At 51.3% G+C, this 25,992-nt stretch overlaps 1 protein-coding gene across 3 annotated transcripts; it reads right to left on the bottom strand.

Moving 5' to 3' along the window:
* Window positions 1–624: 624 nt before the first annotated feature.
* On the bottom strand, window positions 625–19,743 carry MTCH1 (mitochondrial carrier 1). Of its 3 annotated transcripts, none has more exons than XM_023212689.1 (12): window positions 19,046–19,743; window positions 14,488–14,572; window positions 10,988–11,094; window positions 10,560–10,637; window positions 10,115–10,172; window positions 9,691–9,742; window positions 8,090–8,149; window positions 5,090–5,234; window positions 3,126–3,173; window positions 2,884–2,951; window positions 2,524–2,599; window positions 625–1,458 (listed from the first exon to the last, which is right to left on the bottom strand). In XM_023212689.1, the coding sequence occupies exons 1-12, from the start codon at window positions 19,364–19,366 to the stop codon at window positions 1,387–1,389; spliced, it is 1,170 nt and encodes a 389-aa protein (XP_023068457.1). In that variant the 5' UTR covers window positions 19,367–19,743; the 3' UTR covers window positions 625–1,386. The 3 variants fall into 3 exon arrangements, with proteins under 3 accessions (XP_023068457.1, XP_023068458.1, XP_023068456.1); XM_023212690.1 differs by having other exon boundaries at window positions 5,141–5,234; XM_023212688.1 differs by having other exon boundaries at window positions 2,884–3,173; window positions 19,046–19,416.
* Window positions 19,744–25,992: the final 6,249 nt, after the last annotated feature.

Genomic DNA, 25,992 nt, shown 5'->3' with positions numbered 1-25,992 from the left:
GGCCTCAACCAGTGTACATTTACTTAACACCCGCACAGGCACACTTCTGTGTTCCTGGGAAACGAGGACATGTGAAGTGAAACTGTCCATGAGTCCACTGTTAAAAGCTACCAGACCCCAGCTCTCACAAGCCAGGACACCTTGAGCAAGGGCAGAGAAATACCTGGGGGAACCTAGCTGGGCCTCAAAATATGTGTAAGCTTTGTCTGCTTACAGACCCCAGTGCTGGCAAAAACCATTCGATGGAAGGGAGGTCTGCCCGTTCTGATGTAACCATGGCCACTATACCAAGTGACACTTCGTAAAACCTGAAGATACGTCACCCTCGAATAGTGCTGAGATATGACAGTCTGGGGTGTGGGTGGAACACTTTCTGAAAGGCCTGTCTCCCCGGCAACAGACCTACGCACTGGTTGCTGCTGTGGAAACTGACACCCCAGCCTCATCACCCAGTGTCTCCCCAGAGACTGAGCTACACCAAGCTCTGGTACCTACATCTCCAATCGGGCAGCCCCCTGCCCTGCCTCTTTATAGCCCCTTCTCACACCAACAGGAAGGACTTGGAAAGACAGACTCTATAGATAGATTTTTAAGCTTACAAAAATAAGAGACTCCCCACAAAACTCCAAATCACCAATACATTTATTTGCGGGAGATGGGGTCAAATCTTACCATGAACTTTAAAACTGGGTGGGACTAGAGACGCTGATCTGCCCAACCTCTGGGTATTCACAACTGCACAGGTAACCAGATCCTGTACACGAGGCATCACCATTAAACAGATGAGCATTAGATAAGGAGGACACATTCCGAGTAGTCGCATGATTTCCCATTCAGAGGCAGGTGCTGCCCTCATATCAGAAAAGTAGTGTTGAGAAAAACGCAGGCAGAGCCTGGCATTTGCCTCCTAGCATAGGCCTAGACGTGATGGTGGCCATGTGCCAGGGGATCACGTCCTATGTACAAAGCAGGAGAATGATGCTCCCAGCTGAGCTGCAGGATGGGTGCTGGGCTGACTGGAGGGGTAGAGGGGGTGGGGTCTGACCCCATTAGCCTTTCCCCATCCAACCTGGGCCCCCATAAGCCATTCTCTGGCCCTCTGCACAAGACAGACTCAGCAAATCTGGGAGGTATGGGGATTCTCCCAACTCCTCACCTCGCCTCATCTTCCCCAGGTCTGCCAGGTGACCCAATCCACTGGGTGCAGCCCCACCCCCGCCCAACCCCACATCTGGACAGACACATGGCAAATATGGAAACTGAAGCCCGGCTGGGCTGGAGCACATCTGGTTGTTGTTGGGTTGGAGTCGTCTTGCAGGTGTCCCAAGGTGGTCAGGCCTCACCCACGGTGGCCAGGTTGAGACCGTGTTTTTTAGATGAATCAGGTTACTCCAGGGCAAAGCATGATCCTGATGACACCCGGCGGAAAAGCAGGCTGGAACCTCGGAAGAGCTGGCCCTGGACCAGAAGGAAAAATGGGGTGAGTGAAAGGGAGGCCACGCTTCCTTGTCCCTCCAAGAGGAAGGCCAGCGTCAGGCAAAGAAGGGTCCAGGAGCTCAAAGACCCAGCTCCGGGGTGGGCAGCCTGGGCCTACGTCCCTGGAGGGCAGATCTGCCTGTGTCGAAGCAGAAGGGAGCGGTTCATGTCCTGCCCAGGGGTGTCTTTGGGGCTACTCTGTAGGAGAGCCCTGGAGAGGAGGCTCACTGCCCCTCTTGCTTCAGAGCCCAAGTGGTCTGGGACCCTTTCAGTGCTCACAGGGAGGACGAGACACACTTACACTGACCAGGGCCACTGGGAAGAACTGTGGCTCTCCTCCCTGCTTCCCTCCCATCTGTCCTCTTCTCAGCCTTGAGGCCAGTCAGTGCTCTGGCTCCCTCCAGGCCACTGTCCCATTTCACTGCGAGGCAAACTAAGGCCAGGAAAAGGCAAGGTTCCGCCCTTGACCAGAGCCTGGACCTGACTGCTGGGCCCAAGATCTCCAGCCAGGGAGAGGAAGCTTCGGCACAGAACATGAGAACCCAAGGCTGGTACTGCTGCCAGGTCCCCACGTGGCCCAGCTCCACCCATAGGCTTTCCTGGGCCCAGGAATGTCCTGCAGGAGGGAGGAGTTGGTCTCCGATGCCAGCCGCCCTAACAACCCAGGAACTCAGCTCAACTGGTTACAGCCCTCGAATTTTCAACCATGTTACTTGAAGGAGAAGCAGTTCTTGGGCTTTATCACCTGCCACCTGGGCCAGAGTTCTCTTATCCTTATCCTAAGAGTCTTTAAGACTCAAAGAAGAAAAGGTCTTGTCTGATGTTTAATCTTAAAATAAACCCACACTTAGCCACCTCAAATCCTTTCTGAAATTAGGTAAGATGAAAACTTAACTTAAATGCCTTATAGATACCAAGTGTCTCCTCAAAATATTAGACTCCGTGAAACCACTTATCTTTGCATGCAATGAAGCATCCACAAAATCATTTCAGCTGAAGGATGTGGCAAAGAACAGGAAAGACCTCCTCTGTCCAGTGCTTGCTCACCTGCACACTCAGGTACTTCCAGCAGTGAATCCAGGATTTGAACACCGGGGAGTAAGGGGGAAGCCCAGCCTGCAGCCTGCCCGGGAAGGAGAGTGTAGATGCAGAGAACAGTGGAAGACAGCCAGCCATGGGAAAGCCACTTCAAGAAGGAACGCCTTTGGGCTACCACCCGTCCACACCCTGACACCATAGTTCACCCCAGGGGGTGCTGGGAAATCCCAGCGGAAGCCAGGGTGCCTGGCAGGCTGAGCCTACACACAGAGCAGGCGGGAGGGGGCAGAGTGCTGCAAGGGCTTGCTGGGTCTCCCCCACCCCACAGCCTTGGTAGGTAGAGTGGCAAGTAGAAGGGCGCACACCTACCCACAGTTGTTCACAGCCATGAGGTCGCCGACTAGCAGGAAGGGGTAGGTCAGCATGCTCACTGCAATCTGAAACCCAGAGAGGCCTGAGTGCCAGTAACCCACGCCAGCCTGGCAAGCAGAGACACACCACGCCAACACCCTGTCCCAAGACCTGCCTCCAGCCATTACCAGGGTTGGCCTCCTAGGCCCCACGTGGGTCCACAAGGCAGTGGGGAAGGAAGGACAGCTGGCTCGACTTACCCCCATCACGAACTTGGTATAGCTCCGGATGGCCAGGGCTTGGCTGAACTGAGGAGACAGAAAGGAGGAGCGGTTTGCCACAGGCACCTCAGGACGCAGACTTCAGATCCACATGCCCTCACCCCCCCCATCTGTGCTCAGCTCCTCACAAGCACGCCGCACGTGCGTTTCCTGTCGGGCCTCACAGTCACTGCCCAGAGAAGGCCTGGGGGGCAGAAGCAGGGTAAGTGGACTGAAGGGAGTCCTGAGAAGGAGACCCGGTAAGAGGGATCGGCTGCCGCTGCCTGTGCAACCCCACCAGACTGTGAGCCTCAAGGGCTGAACCTGTGTCTGCCTGATCAACATCCAGGGCTTGGCACGCAGTCGGCGCTAAGACAGACATGCACCCTGACACCCAAAGACAAATCCTGGCCTGTGGGGTGAGGTGAGGGCAACTCCAGGCTTATTGCCACCTCCACCTCAGCAAGCTTTTCCCCCTTCAGACCCCAACTCCTCAAATCCTGCTTTGCTGAAGCAAACAGCTCCTAGTGAGGAAAGGTGGCTCCCCCAGCCTCAGCTTCCCGTGGAGCGGCCATCCCACCAGATCGATGCCCTGGGGCCTTGGACAGAGATTTGCTCAGAGGTCTGCTTGAGTGGCTTTGAGAGCCCGGCAGCCTCATCTCGGCCTTTAAGCCACACACAGAAAAGCACTCGAAACACACTTTAAACAAATCTGTTGACTGCTGTTATTGCTGATGTAAGCACAGCAGCCTCTGGTCAGACAGCTGCCTACCTAGATGAGAAACCACTGAGCTGTGCACCCCTGGCCACCCTTGCTCTGGATGTGACAGCACAGCTTACCCACCCACAAGGCCCCCAAGAAAGGCAGAACTGCAGGAATGTGCCACTGTGGTTGTAGATGGGGTGGGTCTCTATGGAGCCACTTTAATTTGCTTACACTGAAAGGCCAGTTAAGACTCACCTGCCCAGGTCAAGTGGCCAGTCTCCCTGCAAGCAGAGGCTCCCATCTGGGATGGGGCGCTCCTCACCACACAGAACAGACAGGTGCCAGACACACACACACGTGGAACATGAACCCCTTCCCTCCCAGGCGATTCTGGCGGACAGGTCCCCAGGCCCTCCTAGCCTCCTGGGCCTGGCGGTCCCCACTGTGAGAATGTCTGGACACTGCGATCCCCAGCCATCGCTGCTCCCCACCTCTTTTTACCTTGGTTCAGGCAGAACCCCTCAGGTACCTGGACGGCCTTCTTCAACAAGTGCTGTGTAGAAGGACCAGGCCTTCCTATGCCTGACCTGACCTGCTGAAAGGTCTATGTATACTAGGCTGTGTAGACCACAGCTAACAAAATAGGAGGGTGAGCCTGGGCTGTATACTCCCTAGCAGATCTGAAAACACTCAGAGGAATGCACCCTTAGCCTGGCCAGGGATCTAATTCCAGCCCTGTCAGTTCTAGCTGAGTGACTCTGGAGAGCCCAGAGTTCTCCACAATTTGTGATCTCTGGGTCTCAATTTCCGTGTTGGTAAACGGAACATTATACCTGCCCTGTTCCCTTCACAACTAGGACGCCGTCAGATCAAAGGCCACAATGTTCACAAAAGGGTTTTGAAAAGCAAAAGATGTGATGCAACGGTCAAAGGGTGCTCACTATTAGCTGGTCTGTCTTCTGACTTCCTGAGCCCTAGTTGGGTCACTGCCTCGGAGCAGCCTTAGATAAGCTGGGGTCGGTTTCTAAGGCTGCCCAGGGACAAGCATTCCACTAATTCCTCCCAGGTCTGGGTACTAATCTGGAATCTCGCCTCTCATGGCCATACTCCCCTTAGACAAAGATGACCCCAGGGACAATGAGAGGTCCTCTCTCACCCTCCGGGCCTGATGCTCAGAGTCCCAGAATCCTCGAGTTTGTCCCAGACCCTGGGCATCAGCAGTACACGGAAAGAAGGACAAGTCCTTGTTCCAACCAACCTGGGAACCTGGATTCTGGTCGTTTCCCAGCCCCCCTGGGGTGTCACTCACGCTGTCATCCACCAGGTAGGCATTGATGAAGTGGGCCAGCAGGTTACAGCCCCACAAGAAAACCACATCGCCCAGGAGGTGAGGGATTAATCCACTAAAAAACAAGGTAAGCAGAGATGAGCAGGAGAGGGAGAGGAGCAGTCCCTGGGGGCTCCACACCCAGGAAGCAGGCAGGGATGTTCCAAGTTCAAAATCTTAGCATATCCAATGGCACAGCCTTAGAAAGGAAGCCTGCAGGGGCCAGCAGCTACGCACACTGGGAAGGTAGTGCTCCTTTTCCCGTGGGGAGGTGTTCTATGGCACTTTGGATGCCACAAATTAGTTAACAGTCTCAAGCAGTTTTCAAACCACAGAAGCCAGGGATCAAGATGGGAATACTGCCAAATTTGCAATTTCCAAATGCAGATAACAACAGTGTCGACGTGTTGGTAATTTTTTCCTGGCCTCTTTACCTAACCAACTCCCAGAAGACACACTGCTCAATGCATCTGTTCTCTTCGCCCCTGAAAATATTCTATCAAAAAGATTCTATGCAAGCATTTACAAGGAGGGCTAACTTTTTAAGTGATGGCCTTTAAACTGCTAAGGAAAGTTCCTCAAGACGCAGTGCTGAGGATAAAAGGCCAATTTGAGGTCAGTGGGTCCCATGTGCCTCTTGTGTGTTTTTCAGTGTATTTGCTCGTTTAGGTACGGAGTGCCCTGGGAGGCTCTCCAGGAGAAGGATGGCTGTCTCCTGGGAGGAAAAGTAGAATTATTATTTTTGAATTAAAAAAAATCTTATAAAATATTTGAAAAACTCAAAAGAATATAGGTAATACATCCATAAGGAGTATTAATAAAATGAACCTCTGTGAATGCAATTTCTAATCTTGTTGTTCCTGCCTGTGCTCAGACTGACTACGTGCTATATACCCTTTGGTGCTTACCATGCACTGTAACATGTATGCATAGCACCTGTTCCAAAATCACATGGCGAAAAAGAACCCAAAGAGTAGGCATCTGCTCTGCGGGAATCCTATTCACACACCAGAAGAGAACTACGCAGTGTGCAAAATGCCAGAGGTGGTCGTGTGCAGTGTTTCAAGATGGGTGGCTGTTTCTGTAGAGCAGGCATTGGCCGGGGCCCAGGGGCTACCCCTTTGGCAAGGCACGCGGTCTCTGAGGGCCACAGGTGCCCTGCACTTCATCACCTCCCATCCAACTTACTTCACCTCTAAAGAAAGCGCATACTGAAAAGACTATGTTCAGAAAGAATAAAGCACAGACAGAACCCAGAAGCCAGGCTTGATGAGTCGTTTTTTGATTTGCCGTTTTAAGGTCTAGGCAGTGACATACATGCTGATAGGCATGTCACGAATGTTGGTTTGTTACCAGGTACCTGTGCAAATATATATATGTATAAATATTTATACATACATATATGTGTGTATGAATATAAATCAGTTTCTCAACCTTGGCACTATTGACATTTTGGGCTGAATAATTTTTTTTTCTCCCCAAGAGACAGGGTCTCACTCTGTCACCCAGGCTAGAGTGCAGTGGTGCAATCACAGCTCACTGCAGTCTCCAACTCTGGGGCTCAAGCCATCCTCCCATCTCAGCCTCCCGGGTAGCTAGGACTACAGGTGAGGGCTTCCACGCCCAGCTAATTTTGAAAAACATTTTTATAGAGACAGAAGTCTTGCTATGTTGCTCAGGCTGGTCTTGAACTTCTGGCCTCAAGTAATCCTCCTGCCTTGGCCTCCAGACAGCTGCAGAAACCACTGAGACTAATCCTGAGTAACTGGGATCACAGATGCAAGCAGCCACACCTGGCTGAATCAGTCTTTGTTGCGGGGCTGTCCTGTGGACTGTAGGATGTTTAGCAGCGTCTCTGGCCTCTACTCACGAGATGCCAGTTGTGACAACTACAAGATGTCTCCGGACACTGCCAGTGTTTCCTGGGGAGCAAAATCGCCTCCTGCTGAGAACTGTGTATATATTTCTGTATTCTATACACATACATGCACATGCACCTATAAGTAGTCATTTCTTGGTTAAACAAGGGGCCATAAATAAAAAACATCTGACAAACTGGAAAACCATGATATAAAGACTTCTTATGAATAGTATGGAGCCCTGTGTCTAGTACAGCAGACACTGCTGTATACCATGTGTCTACCACATTTGTGACGTACCTGTCAGCATGTACGTCACTGCCTAGACCTTAGAACAGCAAATCAAAAAACAGCCATCAAGCCTGGCTTCTGGGTTCTGTCTGCGCTTTATTCTTTCTGAACATAATCTTTTCAGTATGCGCTTTATTTAGAGGTGAAATAAACTGGACGTGAGGTGACGAAGTGCAGGGTGTCTGTGGCCCTTGGAGACCATGTGCCCTGCCAAAGGAGCAAGTCCTGGGTCCTGGCCAATGGCTGCTCTACAGAAAGAACCACCCAGCAGGACAAGATTTTCTGACTTTTCAAAGAGATGCCAGAAATGTGGAATTTTGTGCAACATATCTTAAATGTCAACGTCAACAACTAATTTGTCAGAAAAGCAATGTCAAACAGAATCCACTGGCTGTGGTCAGCCTGTGAGCTTCCAGAGCTCCACCCTCAGTCCAAGTCAGATATTCAGTCGTGTTTTAGCAGTGAGGCCAAGGACTATGCAGTGACTTAGTTCACGAAGACCAGCCCCACACCCACCGCAGCTGGATGAGGCCCAGTGGGGCTGGTCAGTTCATCTCCCCCGTGTACTAGACACACAGTTCCACTTTTACGTGAGCCATGGCCTGAAAATGGCTAAGCAGTTTGGACACGCCATGGAGCTCTAGAGAACTGGCTGCAGCACTCAGGCTAGGGCAGGGCCATGTGGTTAGTCCCAGGTCAGCAGCTGTGGTCTGAGAGGTTGAGGACACGTGTTAGCAGAGCCAGACCCGTGGCCAGTTATGGGGTATATAGACTCACGTACACAAAGAATCCCAGCAGCCCTTCCTCTTTGAAAATCTTCCCAATGGAGCTCAGCACACCACTGTGAAGAAGACAAGACAGAGATACAGGGTCATGTAGTCGCCTACCAGAAGCCCACCCCTTGGTGTGGGGCTGAGCCCCCGAGCTCTGCTCAGATCCAGCCAGTCCTGGCGGGGTGGGGAGGATTATTACCAGGAAGAACCCAGTAGAAAGGCACAGAGAGCACTTGGTCGGGGTGAGGAGGAGTTTACACAGTTCACGGAGACCGAGGAAGCCCAACCACCCATGGGAACAGCCCACTAGCAGTGCTATACTGGCGTTTTCTGTGAGACCGGAGTTTAGGAACGCATCTCCCAACTTCGGCCACTGCTGCAGAGATGGCAGGCCCTTCTCTTACCTGGCCCTCACACTTATCTCTGGTTAAACAACCCTCCAGCAGAGGTGCCCACAGGCCTGCCCAAGAGAGTAAGAGTAGAAGGCGGTAGTGAGCAGAGAGAATTACTTTCCCAGAGGGCAGAGAAAGAACACAGGGCCCTGCAGGAGGCGGCACTGGAACCAGCCTAGGAGAAGACATCTGCCACTCCTCAGCAGGGAGCCGGGGATTCATGCCCTGGCCACTGCACCGTTAGAGATGAGAGGACAGGCTGCGGGTTCTTAGGTGTGAAATGCCAAGGAAGCTCAATAACAACCTTTGTGACCTGTGGCTGTAAATGGCAACTGGCTTGTCCTGAATGGAGGCTGTACAAAGCCCAGGTGAAAGGGGCAACTGAACAGAGGAAGCCAGTGGAAGGCAAAGCCCTGGGTAGCCCTGGACCCAGATCATCCCAGCCCTGTCAGGCCCAGCCCCACCTCTCAAAACAGTGGTTACCAGATTATACCCTCCTGGTCCCAACTACTGACCTCATACTTCAGTCTAGGGGAATGGGCCAATTTCCCATTAATGACCCCAAAATGAGGCACCATGGCATATGAGCTTCCTGGGGTGGTGGCCCCACAGGACGGCTGCAAAAAACACTGACCCCAGGAAGTGAGAATCTTAAGAGAGGAAGGGCAACCCAGGTGTGTCCTTCTGCCACATGCCTCCAGGACACACCTCTGTCAACATATATGCCCCTGGCACCTGCCCAGGGCTGCACACAGCAGATCTAGGTGAAGGTCTGGTATACAATTGAAGGAATGAGCCCCAAGCCCATGAGATGGATGGCTTCTTCACAGGGGATAAAAAGAGCTATCAGCCTATGACGGCCAGAAAAATCATTACAGCACTACCCTGGGAGTCCAAGAGGAGACCCCAGCTCAGTCCTAAGTGGCAGAATCAGCTCTGGTGCCACAAATCCTAATCCAAGCTGACTATAATCCCACTCACCCCTCTGCAAAGGCATCTAGGCTCATCTAGGGCTGCCCTTGATAAGAGATGGAGAAGAGCAAATGCCCCTGGACAGACTATGGAAGCCACTGCAACATTCCTCAGAAGCCAGGCAGCAGGCTGAACTCACACAGGACTAGAGCAGAAAAGGTGCAGCAACCAACCCCAGCACAGCCTGCCCTGGCAGACTCTGAAAAGGTAACAGGGCCACCCTGCCTGTCCCAAGAGTTACCCACCTGTACTTGGCCTCCCGTCCCACAAACTGGACCATGCAGCGCATTGAGATGACTGAGGAAAAACAAAACACACACAGGTGATGTGGTGGGCCAAACCTCATGATGCCCCAGCCAACAGGTGCCGGGTGCAGAGTGGCCACTGAACAACATGGCCTATTGAGACAGCAGGAGACGAAGAGGGCCTTTGGGAGTCCCTGTCACATCCCATGACCACAGTGCCCCATTTCTACTGCCTGGGAAGAGCCCCACCTCCCTTTGGAAAGACTTCCAATCTCTCCTCAGTGGGGTGGGTTCCAGTAGAATACCTCCCACCCCACTACCACTTCCCAACCGGTCTAAGACTGTCTATCTACAGTCCACCAGGGCCGCGCCCACCCCACGCCCCCACCCCGGCTTAGAGAGTCTCGGGGAAGAGGGGGCTTACCGTGCAGGGGGTGGGCCAACATGCGGGACACACACTGCATCATCATCTCGTAGGAGGTCTGGAAGAGAGCATGGGGTGGAGACTCGCCACCCACGGCCTGTCTCTGGAACTGGCCCTCCAGGGGAGCTACAAGTGCTTGGGAGGGAGAGACCCGTCCCGGGGACTGCACATGGGGTCGGTCTGCCAAGGATGGCTCCACCTGTTGCCCCACTCCCCAGTCCCCCACCCAGGAGTGCTGCCGGGTCCCAGGCTAGGCCCAACAACGGCTGAGAAGGCTTTCCGGGGTTCCCTGCGCATCCAGGCCAGGGCTCCTTCCCTTACCATTCCACCCATGCATGCACGAGGACCCACCTCTTCCACTTGTCAATGACCCGCCCAACTCGGGGGTGAGAAATCATGAGGCTCCCCGCCACGCGCCTCTCCCTCTCCGACTCTCAACACCCACCTCCTTCACAACTTTCTTCAGGGAAGTCTTCATATCATCCTTGTTGGAAACCTGCTCAATCTCATCTGGAGGGAAAACCTGAAACAGAGAAGGGAAAGAACCAAGTTCAGCTACGCCTCTTCCACGGAACTCTTCGGGGACTCGGGCGGCAGGAACCAACTCCAAATATTTCCTCTGCAGTGTCTATTGGCTGGGCCCACCTCAGGTGACCTCCAGGTCTGGAGCGTGGGGGAGAAAGAAAGCCACCATCTGATGTCACAGCTGTGGGAAAGCAGACCTGTGGGGTGAGAGCTCTCTCCATGGGGCTGGAGTGAAGTCCCCAACGGTCTGGGAAGAAGGAGGCAGGACCAGGGTAACTGGCTGCTGCAGGAGTGGTTGGGAGTATGAGGAAACCTCGGGCCACTGTTCCTGGTTTTGTGTGGGCTCACCTTCTTCATGCTACCCCGAGTCACAGTGGAGAGGGCGTTGGACATCAGCCGGGGACTCAGGCCTCGGAACAGCCCTATCTTACCATCCACTTGCACAATGTACTTGGCTGTAAGAAAACAGAGGTGGTAGAGGAGTTACACCCAGTTCAGGGGCACCCACTCCTGGGTCACACACACCCAGACCAGGCTCTGCTTGTCCCTCAGGTAACTGCTGACTACAGGCACAGAAGGGAACATCTGTCCAGGACCTGGAAGCGGTCAGGCCCTAACCCCCAAATGTCTTCTAGCCCATTTCTTTTAGTAAAAGCCTCAAAATGTTTTTCTTTTTTTTTTTTTTTTTTTTTTTTGAGACGGAGTCTGGCTCTGTCGCCCAGGCTGGAGTACAGTGGCCTGATCTCAGCTCACTGCAAGCTCCGCCTCCTGGGTTTACTCCATTCTCCTGCCTCAGCCTTCCGAGTAGCTGGGACTACAGGCACCCACCACTGTGCCCGGCTAGTTTTTTGTATTTTTTTAGTAGAGACGGGGTTTCACCGTGTTAGCCAGGATGGTCTCGATCTCCGGACCTCGTGATCCGCCCGTCTCGGCCTCCCAAAGTGCTGGGATTACAGGCTTGAGCCACCGCGCCCGGCTCAAAATGTATTTCTAACAAACAAGTTCATACATTTTCCTTCCTTCCCTTCCCTTTCCCTTCCCTTTCTCTTCCCTTTCCTTTCCTTTCCTTCCTTCCATTTTCTCTCCCTCTCCGTTCCTCTCTCTCCCTCTCTCTCTCTCTTTTCCTCCCTTCCTTCCTTCCCTCCCTCCCTCCCTCCTTCCTTTCTCTTTTTGCTTTAAAAACTCTACTTGGCAAACTCAGTCGTGATTTCTCAACTCAGCAACTTAAATGCTGCAACACAGAAAACAATTCTGTTGCTTAAAAATTATGTTTTTCTTGTCGAAAAGAAAATAGGAAACACAGAGAAACTGCCCACAGGGAATGATGAAGTCTGCAACCTAAAGGAGGGAAAAAGGAAAAGGAAGGGCTCCCAGAAGACAGGCTCAAGAACACCCCCTGCACACGCCACGGCCAAGGTAGTCTCCACCCTGTTACTGTGCTACACCCAGGATACCACCTGGCACCTGTTGGCATTTATTGGTCGAGGGAAAAACAAGTCTATGGAGAAGTAACTAAAACAGAAGTACCAATGAACAATTCCATAGAATAGACTTAAATGTTATGGAAGCTAGACCCTACCTGTGTGAGTTAGTGCTTCTTTCACTAGGGTCTATCTTTCTAAGGATACGATTCATTGTTTTCTATCAACACTTGAAACATGTTTTAAATGGCAGGGTGGTATTTTTATAAACCTGTGCATCTGGGAGCTAGCAGAACATTCTCTCAGACAGCATGCTCCCTCTTTTAGACCATGACTTTAGCTCTCTGGCACCGCACAGAGGCAGGAAGAAGCAAATATGCCTTTTGCTCCTCCCAGATGTCTGCCAGCCCAGCAACTCAACGTCACAGCTAGCATGGGTTTTTCATGAGGCTGAGAACACCTGTTACCTGTATATGTGATTCCTGAGATGGGGGTGGGCTAGAAAGAGAGGAGGAGGAGGGGAGGGGATGCTGGGTGACTTGGCAAGGTGCCCTACTTCACAGACTGAACAGACAGAGGAAAATTTGCTTTGGGGGAAGGTGGATCCTAGTGAGGAGAGGGAGCCTCAGGACCTCTGTGTGTGATCCTGAGCAAAACATCTACCCTCTTCCATCTGCCCACCTGTAAAAAAATGGAATAAGGACCTTCATTTCTCTCCATTTCCAAGGGGCCTGGGGAACAAGTGAGAGCGGAGAGAGGCGTGCTGAAACACCTGCAGGGGCCTCTGTGGGTCCTAAGGCCTCAGGCTGGCCAGGGCCCCCCTCATTCCGGGTCTTTCTGTAGTGCCTGGAAACCCTCTGGGAAGTTCCTTCTTCCACACCAGAGAACGTCATGGCAGCTGCAGTACTTTCAGCCATGACAAGCAGAGGAGCAGACGCTGTCCACACTGTACCAGAGAGCCAAATGGCGGGTCCCCTCCCTGACTCCAAAGTAGGCCTAGTGTCCAGAGATCCCCAACGGACATCTGCTCACACCCAGATTAAAGCTACATTTATATAAACAAGGCTGGGGGCGCACCTCAGAACTCTGTTCATCCTCACAAGAGGCAGTAAGATGGGGGTCAAGTTCCCTCTGCTCTATGTCCTTTTGGGAATGGCTGTGTCACATGAATAGAGGTGATCTGAGCTCTAACCTCGCCTCTCAGAACACAGCATGTGCAACCAGATACAGAGAAGGCCCCGTGCAGGGCCGCAGCCCTCCACCTGGGCTGCCTTACCTCTCTGTATACTGCCTCACTATGCAATGGTGGGGTGCCTTCCTACTTCTGTCATTCCCCACTTGACTACGCTGACAATTTTTAAGTAAAAAACAACACAAACACATTTCCTCACAAGATGACACATTCCACCTGGCCCTAGACTCTGCACTCAACAACACAGGGACAAAACTGGAAGAGAAATATGACACCAAATTCGCCAACAGCACGTGAAGTGGAAAAGGTAACACACAGGCCAAGCCCCAAGTTACTCAACAGAAAGATAGATTCTGGAGAACATTCTAGACAACCAAACAGGTAAGAGCAGAGGTGCAGGAAACTTGACGGGACTCGCCTGGAATGGAACTCCAGCTGTGAACATGGAGAAAGGGCACATTTAAAGAAGGCCCTCATCATGGTCATCTGGTGCGGGTGGGGACTGGGAGAGGAACATGACAAGGCCTGGCCAGCCGGCACTGTGGGCCAGGGGATGGGCAGCAGAGGCAGCAAGGCGGGCTTCTTGATGACAGATGGGGAGCCTGCAGGAAGGCCTGGGCAGGAGAAGCTGATCTTACTTTGCAGACAAGGGGTGCAGCCGGGCCACAGCAGGTAAGTGGCCCGCCCAAGCTCACTGCAGCACACAGAAGTGAAGCTGCAATTCACTGCACACCATTCTGTAACCAACAGATGGAGACACCAGAGTGAGTGAGCACCCTTCACTGCCTGAGGAATGCAGGGGAAACAAGATACCCAGGTAGGATGAAAGAAAAGAACGCAGGAGGAGCCCCGCAGGCCTTCTACTGGAGTAGCAGGGCCAGGCTGCTCACAGGGCAAAAGGAAATCACCCCTACGCCTGTTCCAGGCACAACCCGGGGCAACAGAAATAACAGGGACCAGTGTCCTCTCTCAGGCACCTGTGTCTGTCCCCTCCTACTGTCTGGGCTGGCAGCTGGCAGATACAGGCCGAGGAGCTGGATGAAAGCTGTATGGTTCACCTGCTCCCACCCCGACACCATATGCCCTCTCTGGACATGCTTAGATCCCCTCCTCTGTGCCAGCTCGACTCTGCATGCCGTGCTGCGTGGTGGGTTCCCCAGGGCCAGCTGGTCCTGCTCCTCACTTGAGGCCTCTTTTCTTGGGCGCGGGCTCTCCTGCTCGGGAGGCACACTCACCGTAGGTGAAGAAGCTCGGCAGATAGAGGACCTTCCTCCCCAGCACATTGGTCCCAAGGGTGGGGGGCATCGGCTCATGACCCACCTTCAGAATGAACAAAGATAAAGGGACAATCAGAGTCTCGTGGTGATTCAGCCTCACCACCTCTCCTCACACCTCCTGTCCCCTTTGCCTAACTCTTCTCCCACAAATTCTAATGTGGCTCTTGTTCGTGTTTTCCCCATCAAAACACCAGAAAGCTTATCAGTGTCTCTAACCATCGGCAGCACGTAATTTCCCAATGAACAGAAATGCCTGATCCCAGACACTGCCCGACCACAGTCCGAATCACACCCACACCCCAACATTCTTACATTCAAATCCCAGATATTCCCAGTCGAAACCTCCGTTTGTATGTACTTCAAACCCTACTCCCATCTCAGAACAAATCTCAGTTATTCTCATCTCCAGATGAAAAACTTCACCCCAATCTCAATTCCAAATGTGGCAATAAGAAAACACATCATACCCAAACCTCAGACAGGTCAGCCATTAAGTCGTCCATTCCAAAGTGCACCCCAAACTCAAATTTCTTACCAAATCTACTGCAGACACTTCCACGTCTATTCCTCCCATTCCCAGGCTTAGCAAACTGTTACCTTAAATTCCAGGTGCTCCTCAAACACATCCTCAGCTGCGTTCTCTCCTCAATCACCCTACATCCCTGTGAAAAAATGACCCCCTCATTTCTGTAGGGCTATGACAGTTCTTGCTGTATAGATGCTTCTTATATCTGAAATGTGTATGTATGTATGTATGCATTTATTTATTTTTGAGACAAAGTTTCGCTCTTGTTGCCTAGGCTGGAGTGCAATGGCACGCTCTCGCCTCACCACAACCTCCGCCTCCCGGGTTCAAGTGATTCTTCTACCTCAGCCTCCCGAGTAGCTGGGATTACAGGCACCTGCTACCATACCTGGCTAATTTTTTATATTTTTAGTAGAGACGGGGTTTCTCCATGTTGGTCAGGCTGGTCTCGAACTCCCGACCTCAGGTGACCCACTCGCCTTGGCCTCCCTAAGTGCTGGGATTACAGGCGTGAGCCACTGCATCTGGCCTGAAATATTTATTAAACCCATGGGTGGGTGAAGGACCATCCATATCCACGTGAGGAGCAGGAAGTCCCTGTCAAGGGGTGAGAGCCCCTGCTGCCAGGGAGGAGGCAAGGTGCCAAGGAGACCAGCACCTAGGTGGGGAGTGAGAAGACCCCTTCCTCCCTTGGCAAGGGGCCAGGATACCAGCCCTGTGCCCTCTAAGCAGGCCAGCTGGGCCCATGGACCAGAGGGATTCCTCTGAGATGTGGGAGGGGATTTGGCCAGCAGCTGTGGGAGGCGGTAGAAGTGGCAGGTTGGAAAGTGCTACCTTGTAAACTGGATTAGGTATGCTTCCAGCGCTTTTTGGGATCAACCCTGTTCCCTTTTGCCTTTATCAAGCAAGTGCTTTTGAAAGTTCAGGCTATCTCCTATGGATGTGATTCTGAGATGCCTAACAGATCAATGATTGTAAATTTAAAAACTCCTCTATGATGGGGACTGTCTTTAAAAGAAAAAAATTTTGACCCAGTGGAGCTAAAGGAGGAAAGGGGTGAGTCAGCTGACCCAGGCGGTGAGTACTTCCCTTCTAGACCTTTTCCCTTCTGGGTTAAAAGCTCCACGGTTGTTCTGAGTTAAGTTCTGTCTTGATCTGTGTTCTCTTAAATACAGATGGTACTCCTTTATACCTCCACTCCAAATCGCCATCACTGCTCTTTTGCTGTCCTTACCCAGTTTAGTCAACACTATTTGGGAATCCCACTGACCCCAATTTCACCCTTAAATCTGTAACGTTATCCCATATCCCCGTGGCTCCCAAATCTGTTGAATCTACTTTCTTCACTTCTATTGGGTTATCATAGGCACGCTGGCTATATCTCACCCCCATTCCTTCAAGTTTTAATTATTTGTTCCCAAGTCATTAAACCCAATTTCAACCTCAAATCTGTTAACCCAGTCCTAACTATGGCAAATGCTGTGGCTCTATATCAGATACCAGCAGGGACAGTCTGTCATCTTAAAATCTCCAACTCCCAACTGACAGCCACATGCCCTGATATAAGGCACTGCATTTTTTTTTTTTTTTTTTTTTTGGAGACGGAGTCTCGCTCTGTCGCCCAGGCTGGAGTGCAGTGGCTGGATCTCAGCTCATGCAAGCTCCGCCTCTCGGGTTTATGCCATTCTCCTGCCTCAGCCTCCCGAGTAGCTGGGACTACAGGTGCCCGCCACCTCGCCCGGCTCATTTTTTTGTATTTTTAGTAGAGACGGGGTTTCACCGTGTTAGCCAGGATGGTCTCGATCTCCTGACCTCGTGATCCGCCCATCTCGGCCTCCCAAAGTGCTGGGATTACAGGCTTGAGCCACCGTGCCTGGCCGGCACTGCATTCTTACGTACCTAATCCCCAATCTGTCACTCCACTCGTGACACCCCCACTCCCAGTAATTTGCCTTTCTGCAAGATATTACTCTGATTCCCAAGCTACACCCATTGAAGATCTTACCTTAATATATGTTACACTCAACACCAACGGGGTTCAAATCAGACAGGCACCTCTGGTCCTTCAACGGGGCTCATCCATCCTTACCTGCCCACCATCTAGTTCTTCTCACGCTTTAAAGTCCTTCATTACCCCATTCCCTTCCCAAACCACCCTTATTTCAATGTTCTTTCAAACCAGATCTGCCATCGTCCAAATGATGAAGACACTTCTTCATTTCCCTCACGTTGAGCCCTTGTGCTCTAGCATCCTTCACTCCACAGACTCTCCCACCTGTACCCTAAAATCCTAGCCCTCACTCAGTCTCATTCCATCAGTTTCCAGAACCCTCACTTCTCAGGTCCCACCAGTTCCAAAGCACCAATTTATCTCCCAAACTTTGAGTTCAACTGCTGTAAATACAGTCTTAACCCTGTAAGATAGACCTCATTCCCAAATCACACCCAAATGCCAGTCTTGGTCTATACCTTCCACCATCAACAGTTTTCAAATCTGTCACAATTAGGGTCTAGTCAGGCACCTGGATGCCCGTGACTGAAACTCCTCATTCCTTGTCATATTCCTGGTCACACCCACAAATCTATTAGCATTCCTCAGATCCCAGATTTCAACTACTCTCATTCTCAAGGACTTCTCATTCCAGTTGTATTTTGCATTCTCTCGGTTCAATTATAGAGACGGTAAAATCTGACACCCACCTGCCTCAACTGAAATCTTAGATGGGTCTCCACTTCAATTTTTAACCTTCCTCCTCCCACTCTTCTTAACTGGAACATTCTGGCCTAATGACCCCCATCAAAACTGTACCCATCCCAGCCACACCCACCTAATTCTCACACCTCCACACGCCCTTCATTCCAGCTCACTCCTCTCAAGCAGCACACTTCATCTGTTCCGCATTGCCGGCCACCACCAAATCTGCCAAGTGCCCATGCATCCTTCCGTTCTAGAGACATCCCTACCTCGGTCTCAATTTCTGGTAGTCCCTACCTATCCTGCCACCTATGTCTCCACTGTCCCTTCTGCCCAATTCCAATACTCCCATGCCCCTTCTCCTCATCTGCCCAGATACAAGCACTGTGATTCCTCTCTGACCCCAACTATTGACTTCCATTTCCTCCTCCAAATGCGTCATCCCCTTCCCCGCTTAAAGCCTGCTCCTAGCTTCCCTCTCTAGACAAATCGCTGCCACTCCCCTCCCCCAATGCTGGCCCTATCTGTTCCCCTCCCCCACTACGCGTCACCCTGTCCCCTCCTCCTACCAAATCTGTCGTCGCCATCAAATCCAGAGCCCCCATCTCCGGTAAACCGATAGCATTCCCCTGCAAAATTCTTTGCCTTCGCACTCTCCCACCAAATTAAATCACAATGAAACCCAAGACCTCAGTCTTCTCTGTCCACCCGTAGTCTGGTGTCCTTCTTTCCCTCCTAAATTTCTGGCCCTGGCGCCCACTTTGTCCCCACCCCAAGACGTTTTAAATCCATCGCTACCAAATCCAGAGCCCCCGTTCCCCTCTATCCCAAATATGGGCTCCTCAGTCTCTAAACACTTCGCCCGGGCCCCCAACCTTCCTCCCCATCTCTTCACCCAAACTTCTCGCCCCCCCCCAATTCTGTGGCTTCCCTTACCCCAAATTCGTTCCCTTCCCTATCCCAAGTCCATCGTCCCCACCCCTTTAATTCCCAAATATGTTTTTCCAGACCATCGCCCCCTTCTTAGCACCCCCCAAATCGCTTGTTCCTTCCACCCTCTCCCAAATCCGCTATTACTCTAACCCCTTCGTCTCCTTTCTGCATCCTAAAACCCGTGACCCCTGCGTTCCCACACGGCTTCCCTCCCCTTCCACCCACTTCGGTCCCCCAAACCCGCTGTCCCCACCCCTCTCCCCAAATCCGTCGCCATTGACTCCCCGCCCCAATCCTCCAAATCCTGGCCTGTCACCTTCACATCAGCCTCTCATCTCCCTACAGCGCCTCTGGTCCCCCACCTGGATGAGCAGCTTCACGTAGAGCAGGGGATGACTGAGCGCCGTCACGCCCGCGCCCAGTGCCACGAAAAGAGCCTCAGTGGTCGGGGCGTTGTCCCCAGACCCCAGGCCCCCTGACCCGCCGTCCATCCTGCGGGCCGAGGGCTGAGCCGCAGGCCGAGGGTGGCGAGGATGTGCGCGGTGCGCGGGCGGTGGATCGCGAGCTCGGGCCTCGACGCCGGCCGCCGCTCCGCCGCGAGCTCCGGCTCCAGCTCCGGCTCCCGCCATCCCCGCGGCACCGCCGCGAGCCCAGGGCGCCACTTCCGGGTCCGAAGCTCCCATGGCACCCGGCGGCGAGGTCACTCCCCGTCACGTGACGGAGGCCGCGCCCCTCGCCGGCGTCAGGGGGCAGGGCCGGGGCGCACCACTCTCGGCCGCGGGGGAGCTCGGGAGCGTGGCGCGGCGGGTGGGACACGCCGGATGTGGCTCCCGGGCCGGTGGGGGCCTAGCAGGACACTGGGTTGCGGGCTGGGGATCAATGGTGGCGGGCAGCCGGGGCCCCGGGCTCGGGAGCTGTGGCGGCTGCCGCAGGCGGGGGCGTTCCCCCGGGAGGCCCAGAGCACACGGGGGCGGGGTTCGGTGCCTCCGGCTGCCAGACGTCCCCAATATGGTCTGAGGCGCTTCCAAGCCCCCTCCCTGGCTTCGGGAGTTTTCTCTGCAGTTCTCTGCCCGCCCCTTTGCGGCCCAGGTCCCAGTCGCCGCGGCCTGCGTGGAACTGCGCGAGCTGAATCTACTGCTGCAGAACGACCCCGAACCCGAGCCCTTCCGCGGTCCCAGCCTCTTTGTCCGACCCTTTTCCCATCTCCCCTGCCAGGAATGCTCTCCCCACCAGAGCAAATCCAGCTGTCCCCTCGGCGACTGTGGGCACCCTCCCCAACTGTGGAGGCTTCGCACGCCTTCCTCAGAGTCCGTGGTTGTAAAATTTGTTTTTTTCTAAAGTATTTGAGTGTCTCCCTCACTAGATCCTGAGGATTTTAGTGAGTCCCTCAGTGTGAGCACACGCAGGCACTGCTGGGCGCCTTTAGTTGATTCTTAGTTAATACAAGTGAATAATCACAAGTAGACCTTAATTTGCAGGAACTGTGTGACAGGCACTTTTTTAAATGCTTTACACGTGTTGATTCAAGTGTAATCCTCACAAGAACCCTGCGAGGAAGATAGGACAGCAAGTGCCCTGTTCCTGTTTGTAAACGTGCCCTACACCCTGCAACAATACCTACAACAGAACCTTGCTGGTTGTGGGGGTTCACAATAAAAGTTTCTGTTTGAATGGATCCTAGAGTGTGCAGGGACACAGCAATGGAAGACCTGGTCCCTTTGTCTGTACTTACCCTATAGCCAGTTCATTGTGAGACACCTGCCTTCTGGTCACTTTTACTGTTAGTCCGGGTTTCCCAGTCTGTCCTTTCTGACTCCCTTCCTGCCTTACCTCCTAAAAAGCTACCTCCCCTTTTCCCACTCTTGATAACGAACACTATGCACTTTCCACGTTCAAAGCATGGCACACTCCCTGTCTCCCTCACCTTGGCCTCCCTAACCCAGGCTTGTCCTACTGAAATCACTTGCAAAGCCTGCCCTTTCAACTTGCTGTGTTTTCTCCATCAAACACAATTTTCATCAAACATTCCCCAGGAGCACCTTAAATGACTTCCTTTTGCCTAGGTTCTGATTTAGCTTTCTCAATAAGGACCCGAAAGTCAAGTTCCTAGTGCCACACTAACTCTCTACCAAGAAGAGGTGATAGGTTTTAGTTTCGGGGTGGGAGTAGGGGAGGATGATTTACTTCCCCGTCCTTCTGAAACTTCCTCACAGGAACCTTTTCCTTCTTTGGGCTTTTCGTCCCCGTTTTTCTCCAGCTGTCTGTTTTTCCTTCTGAACTTGGCTGTTCACCATTGAGCCTTTTACTCTGCCTTACATGGTCACCTAACTTTGGGCCTATACTGTATTTGGCCCTTTCAGACTGTAGTTTCATGTGAAGCAGCAACTTTGTGTTGTCTTGCATTGTTTTGTATCTTCCACAGCACCAGACATAGGACTATGCACATAGTACAAGTTCAGTAAAGTATTTCTAAATGATCGAACAATTTCTCCAAGTGAAGAAATTGAAGGAAAATAGATCAGCTAAACCAGTTAGACCCGCAGGGTACCAAGCAGAAGCAAATGTTAAACTCCACGATGACTGTATTTCTACAACTCAGGGCTCACAGAGACTCCAAGAGAAAGTGTAGCAGGACGAGCCGCAGACAAAACTCCTCAGACACCGGATTAAAGAAGGAAGAGGTTTTTTATTCGGCCGGGAGCGTCGGCACACTCGCGTCTTAAGAGCCGAGCTCCCTGAAGAAGAAATACGTGGCCTTTTTAAAGGCTTATGACTTTAAGGGATCCATGTAAAAGGGTCATGATAAATCAAGCAAGCGTGGAAAACGTGACGGGGGGCTACATGCATCAGCTAACAGAACAAAAAGTTTTACAGTGCTTTCTCATACAACGTCTGGAATTTACAGATAACACTAGTAGTTTTGGTCAGGGGTTAATATTATCATTATTATTTTAACCACCAGAGCCAGGTGGTGGTGCCAAGGTCGTCTAGCTATTTATCTTACTTCTGTTTCTTTCCAACTTTTTGCTTTCTCCCCCTTCTCCTGTCTTATAAACTAGGGAAAAGGGGAGACGGGGAAAAGCCGGGAAAGACACCAGGAGAAGTGGTGGTCTCATTCTATAGAAGAAAAAAAGAATCTTCACAATAAAAGTATGAACCACTCAAAGAAACATGCCATCATGAGACAGAATGGACAAAACAGGAAGAACTTGAGGTAACAGTACCATCTCAACGTTAAAAGGAAAAAAGCAGGTTTCAAATGAAGGCAAAGATAAATAATAGGAAGTACTAGTAAAAAGAATAGGAATTGTAAAGGAAATAAACAACAAAAAAAGAAAACAGGTGTATTTGAAAAGGAGCCAAACAGAACATCTAGAAATGAAAAGTATACTCACTGAAATGATTTAATGAAAGAAAATCTTCCTCAGCAATCAAGCTAGTGAGCAGTCTGGCAATAAATCTTTAGAGCTGTAAAGGAGTTAGCTCTGCCAGGCACGGTGGCTCACACCTGTAATCTCAGCACTCTGGGAGGCTGAGGTAGGTGGATCACCTGAGGTCAAGACCGGCCTGGCCAACATGGTGAAACCCCTAAAAATACAAAAATTAGCTGGGCATGGTGGTGCATGCCTGCAGTCCCAGCAACTCGGGAGGCTGAGGCAGTAGAATCAGTTGAACCCAGAAGGCAGAGATTGCAGTGAGCCAAGATCGCGCCACTGCACTCCAGCCTGGACGATAACAGTGAAACTCCATCTCAACAACAACAAAAAAAGTTGCTAGCTCTGGGCTTGGGTAGTGCCCCCCACTTTGGTGCCACCGCCCTCTGCATATGCCACCTGACAGTGCTGACCACACTGCACTGTGACTGCCTGTTTTCTTGTCAGTCTTCCAGGTTAGACTGTAAGCTCTTTGACAGCCAGGACTGTTCTATTCATGGTTGAACCCCAAGTCTGGCTCAATGCCGGGCACATGATAGGAACACAACAAATATTACTAGAAAATGAATGACTAAGCAGAAACACTCTCCAAAATTGTACAGTCTTTTATGGTAGCACTAATTACAGAATCAAAACTTTGGGAAGATCCATGTGCCCGATAGGATCAAGCAAAAGAAAAAAAGTTAACAAGAAATAAGACTCTTGTAAATCTTGAGAATTGCCAAGAATATAGACCATCCCAGGTCCCTGGAATCCTGTGGGATATGTTGTAATGAAAAGTAAATGCAAAATAGTAAGTACCCACCATTGCAATTAATTTGACATCATACTGATCCAGTCAGGAGGGAACTGAGGTGATGTCAAGGGCAGCATGAGTGTTCTAGCCTCACCTGATGTTTTCTGCTGTTAACAGAATACTACAGACTGGGTAAGTTATAAAAAAAAGAAACTTATTTCTCACAGTTCTGGAGGTGGAGAAGTCCAAAAACGTGGCACCACTGTCTGGTGAGGGTCATCCAACGGCAGAAGGTGGAAGGCGGAGTAAGCACACTAGACAGAGAGATCAAATGGGGGCTGAATTTGTCCTTTTTTCTGAAGCCCATTCTTGAGATAACTAATCCACTCTTGAGATAGGAGCATTGATCTCCTTTTTTTTTCGGAAGAGCTTTGAGACGGAGTCTCGTTCTGTCACCCAGGCTGGAGTGCAGTGGTCGGATCTCGGCTCACTGCAAGCTCTGCCTTCCGGGTTTACACCATTCTCCTGCCTCAGCCTCCCGAGTAGCTGGGACTACAGGTGCCCGCCACCTCGACTGGCTAGTTTTTTTTTTTTTTTTTTGTATTTTTTAGTAGAGACAGGGTTTCACCGTGTTAGCCAGGATGGTCTTGATCTCCTGACCTTGTGATCCGCCCGTCTCGGCCTCCCAAAGTTCTGGGATTACAGGCTTGAGCCACCGCTCCCGGCCTTTTAATCTCCTTTTAAAGTTCCCATCGTTAATACCATTACATTGACAGTTAAATTTCAACAAGAGTTTTGGCAGGAATATTTAAACCATAGCTCCTAGGAAGGTGCACAAGATGTAAGGAGAATCAACCTTGGTGTAAAGAAGATGGGCTCATTTCGATGTAGGATTCCTGTTTACTAGTTCTGGGTGAGAACTAGTTCTGGTTGCTGCCTCTGATCATCTGCTTGTCTGGGGTGAGGGCAAGTTGGGAGTGGGAACACTGGCTTTTCTTCTGCCTTTGGATCCCAGGACTCCCACACTCAGACATCAACGCCCCCCAGAAGCCAAGCTGCAAAAGCAGACAACTTTAGGTCCTGGTTCCAAGTCCACTTGCCTCTGCCTCTCCCCACCCTCTTAAAAAGAAAACAACAACAACATAGGATTATACTGAACAATTATGTATGTATGTATGTATGTATGTATGTATGTATGTATGTATTTATGAGAGCATCTTACTCTGTTGCCCAGGCTGGAGTGCAGTGGCAAGATCTCAGTTCACTGCAACCTCCGCCTCCCAGTTCAAGCAATTTTTGTGCGTCAGCCTCTCGAGTAGCTGGGATTACAAGTGGCTACCACCATGCCTGGCTGATTTTTGTATTTTAGTAGAGACAAGGTTTTTTAGTAGAGACAAGGTTTCATCCTGCTGGCCAGGGTGATCTCAAACTCCTGAGCTCAAGTGATCCACCCGCCTTGGCCTCCCAAAGTGCTGTGATTATAGGCAAGAGCCACCGTGCCCAGCCTGAAAAATTTTAATACATAAATTCAATTAATTATCTTATAGTCAAGGACTCTTCTACTAAGTGAAGTGAGGCAGCCTGCACAGGTATTCAACTCTGTGCCTGACACTGTTGTTTGCTTTTCAAGTATTAACTCCTCTTACTATTACAGTATGGGGCCAGGGCTATGATGATTATCCTCATTCCACAGATGAGGAAACTGAGATCCAGAGAGGTTAAGTAACTTCCTTAGGATTACACAGCTAATAAGAGGTGGAGCCAGGGTTTGAGTCCAGCTCTGCCTGAATCTGATGCCCTACGCTCTTAAATGGAGGGCAAAGACAGAAAATGGACAAGCATGCAGAGTGATGACCCTGGACCTCCAGCTGCTGCTGCCAGGCAGGCCAGTGTCTTCAAAGGTGTTGCTGACACAAAGGTCTTTTGGATATGAAGAGAGCAAGATTCACAGGCTGTGAAGAGAGCAAGATTTCAGCATTTGAGACACACACCCTGGTGGCTCACATGTACTAACGACACTCAAAGTGGGTACCATGTATATGTGAGCCAGAGGACAGCCTCACTCTGATCTTGCTCATTCATGTCATCATACCACCTGTGGAGACAGCACCTTCTTTTTTTGTTTGTTTTTTTTTGGGGGGGCAGGGGAGGAAATGGAATTTCAGTCTTGTTGCCCTGGCTGGAGTGCAATGGTACGGTCTCAGCTCACTGAAATCTCCACCTCCCAGGTTCAAGTGATTCTCTTGCCTCAGCCTCCCGAGTAGCTGGGATTACAGGCTTGCACTGCCACGACTGGCTAATTTTTGTATTTTTAGTAGAGACAGGGTTTCACCATGTTGGCCAGGCTGGTCTCAAACTCTTGACCTCAGGTGATCTGGCTGCCTCAGTCTCCCAAAGTGCTGGGGTCACAGGCATGAGCCACCGCACCTGGCCTGAGACAGCCCCTTCTTAAAGGGTCATTACTTTCCCTCTGAAATTATACTCTGCAGCCATGTTTGGCCTTGGGAGCTCTGCAGTTGCTCACTTCTCTAGAAACAACCTACCTGGTGAAGGAAACGTGGGAATGGGAGTCAATGGCAGCTTGCTCTGAATCCTGGCATTGCTGCTCACAGCTGTGTGGCCCTGAGAGCCTCTCTGAGCCTCTCTTTCCTCAGATGTGCTGTAAGCAGTGGGGATAAGGGATGCTACAGAGTGGCAAAGCCACCACTCAATACCTGCGTCTAAAATGCTGCAAAAACATCCAGCAGGAATGCCTTCTCTTTGAATTTAAGAATTTTCTCTGTAAATTGCTTTAAATATTTCCCTAGCCCCCCATCATTCCCTACTTTGTGGATGGTTCTTTATTTGTACAACACAGACCTTTTCTGCACAAAGCAGGTTGGTTAACTTGCTAGTGTGGGACCACTTCTACCCGAAGAGTAATAGGGGGCTTCTTACTAGCTGGTGACAGCCCTGGCAGCTCTTCCCCGTCCGCTGCCACGGAGACAAAGTCTTGCTTTGTCACCCAGGCTGGAGTGCAGTGGCGCAATCTCGGCTCACTGCAACCTCCACCTCCCAGGTTCAAGCAATTCTCCTGCCTCAGCCTCCCAAGTAGCTGGGATTACAGGTGCCCACCACCACGCCTGGCTAATTTTTTAGT

Source organism: Piliocolobus tephrosceles, chromosome 5 (assembly GCF_002776525.5).
Source record: "Piliocolobus tephrosceles isolate RC106 chromosome 5, ASM277652v3, whole genome shotgun sequence".
Taxonomy (NCBI): domain Eukaryota; kingdom Metazoa; phylum Chordata; class Mammalia; order Primates; family Cercopithecidae; genus Piliocolobus; species Piliocolobus tephrosceles.
The sequence above is the reverse complement of the archived record's forward strand: the minus strand, read 5'-3'. Positions and strand labels throughout refer to the sequence as shown.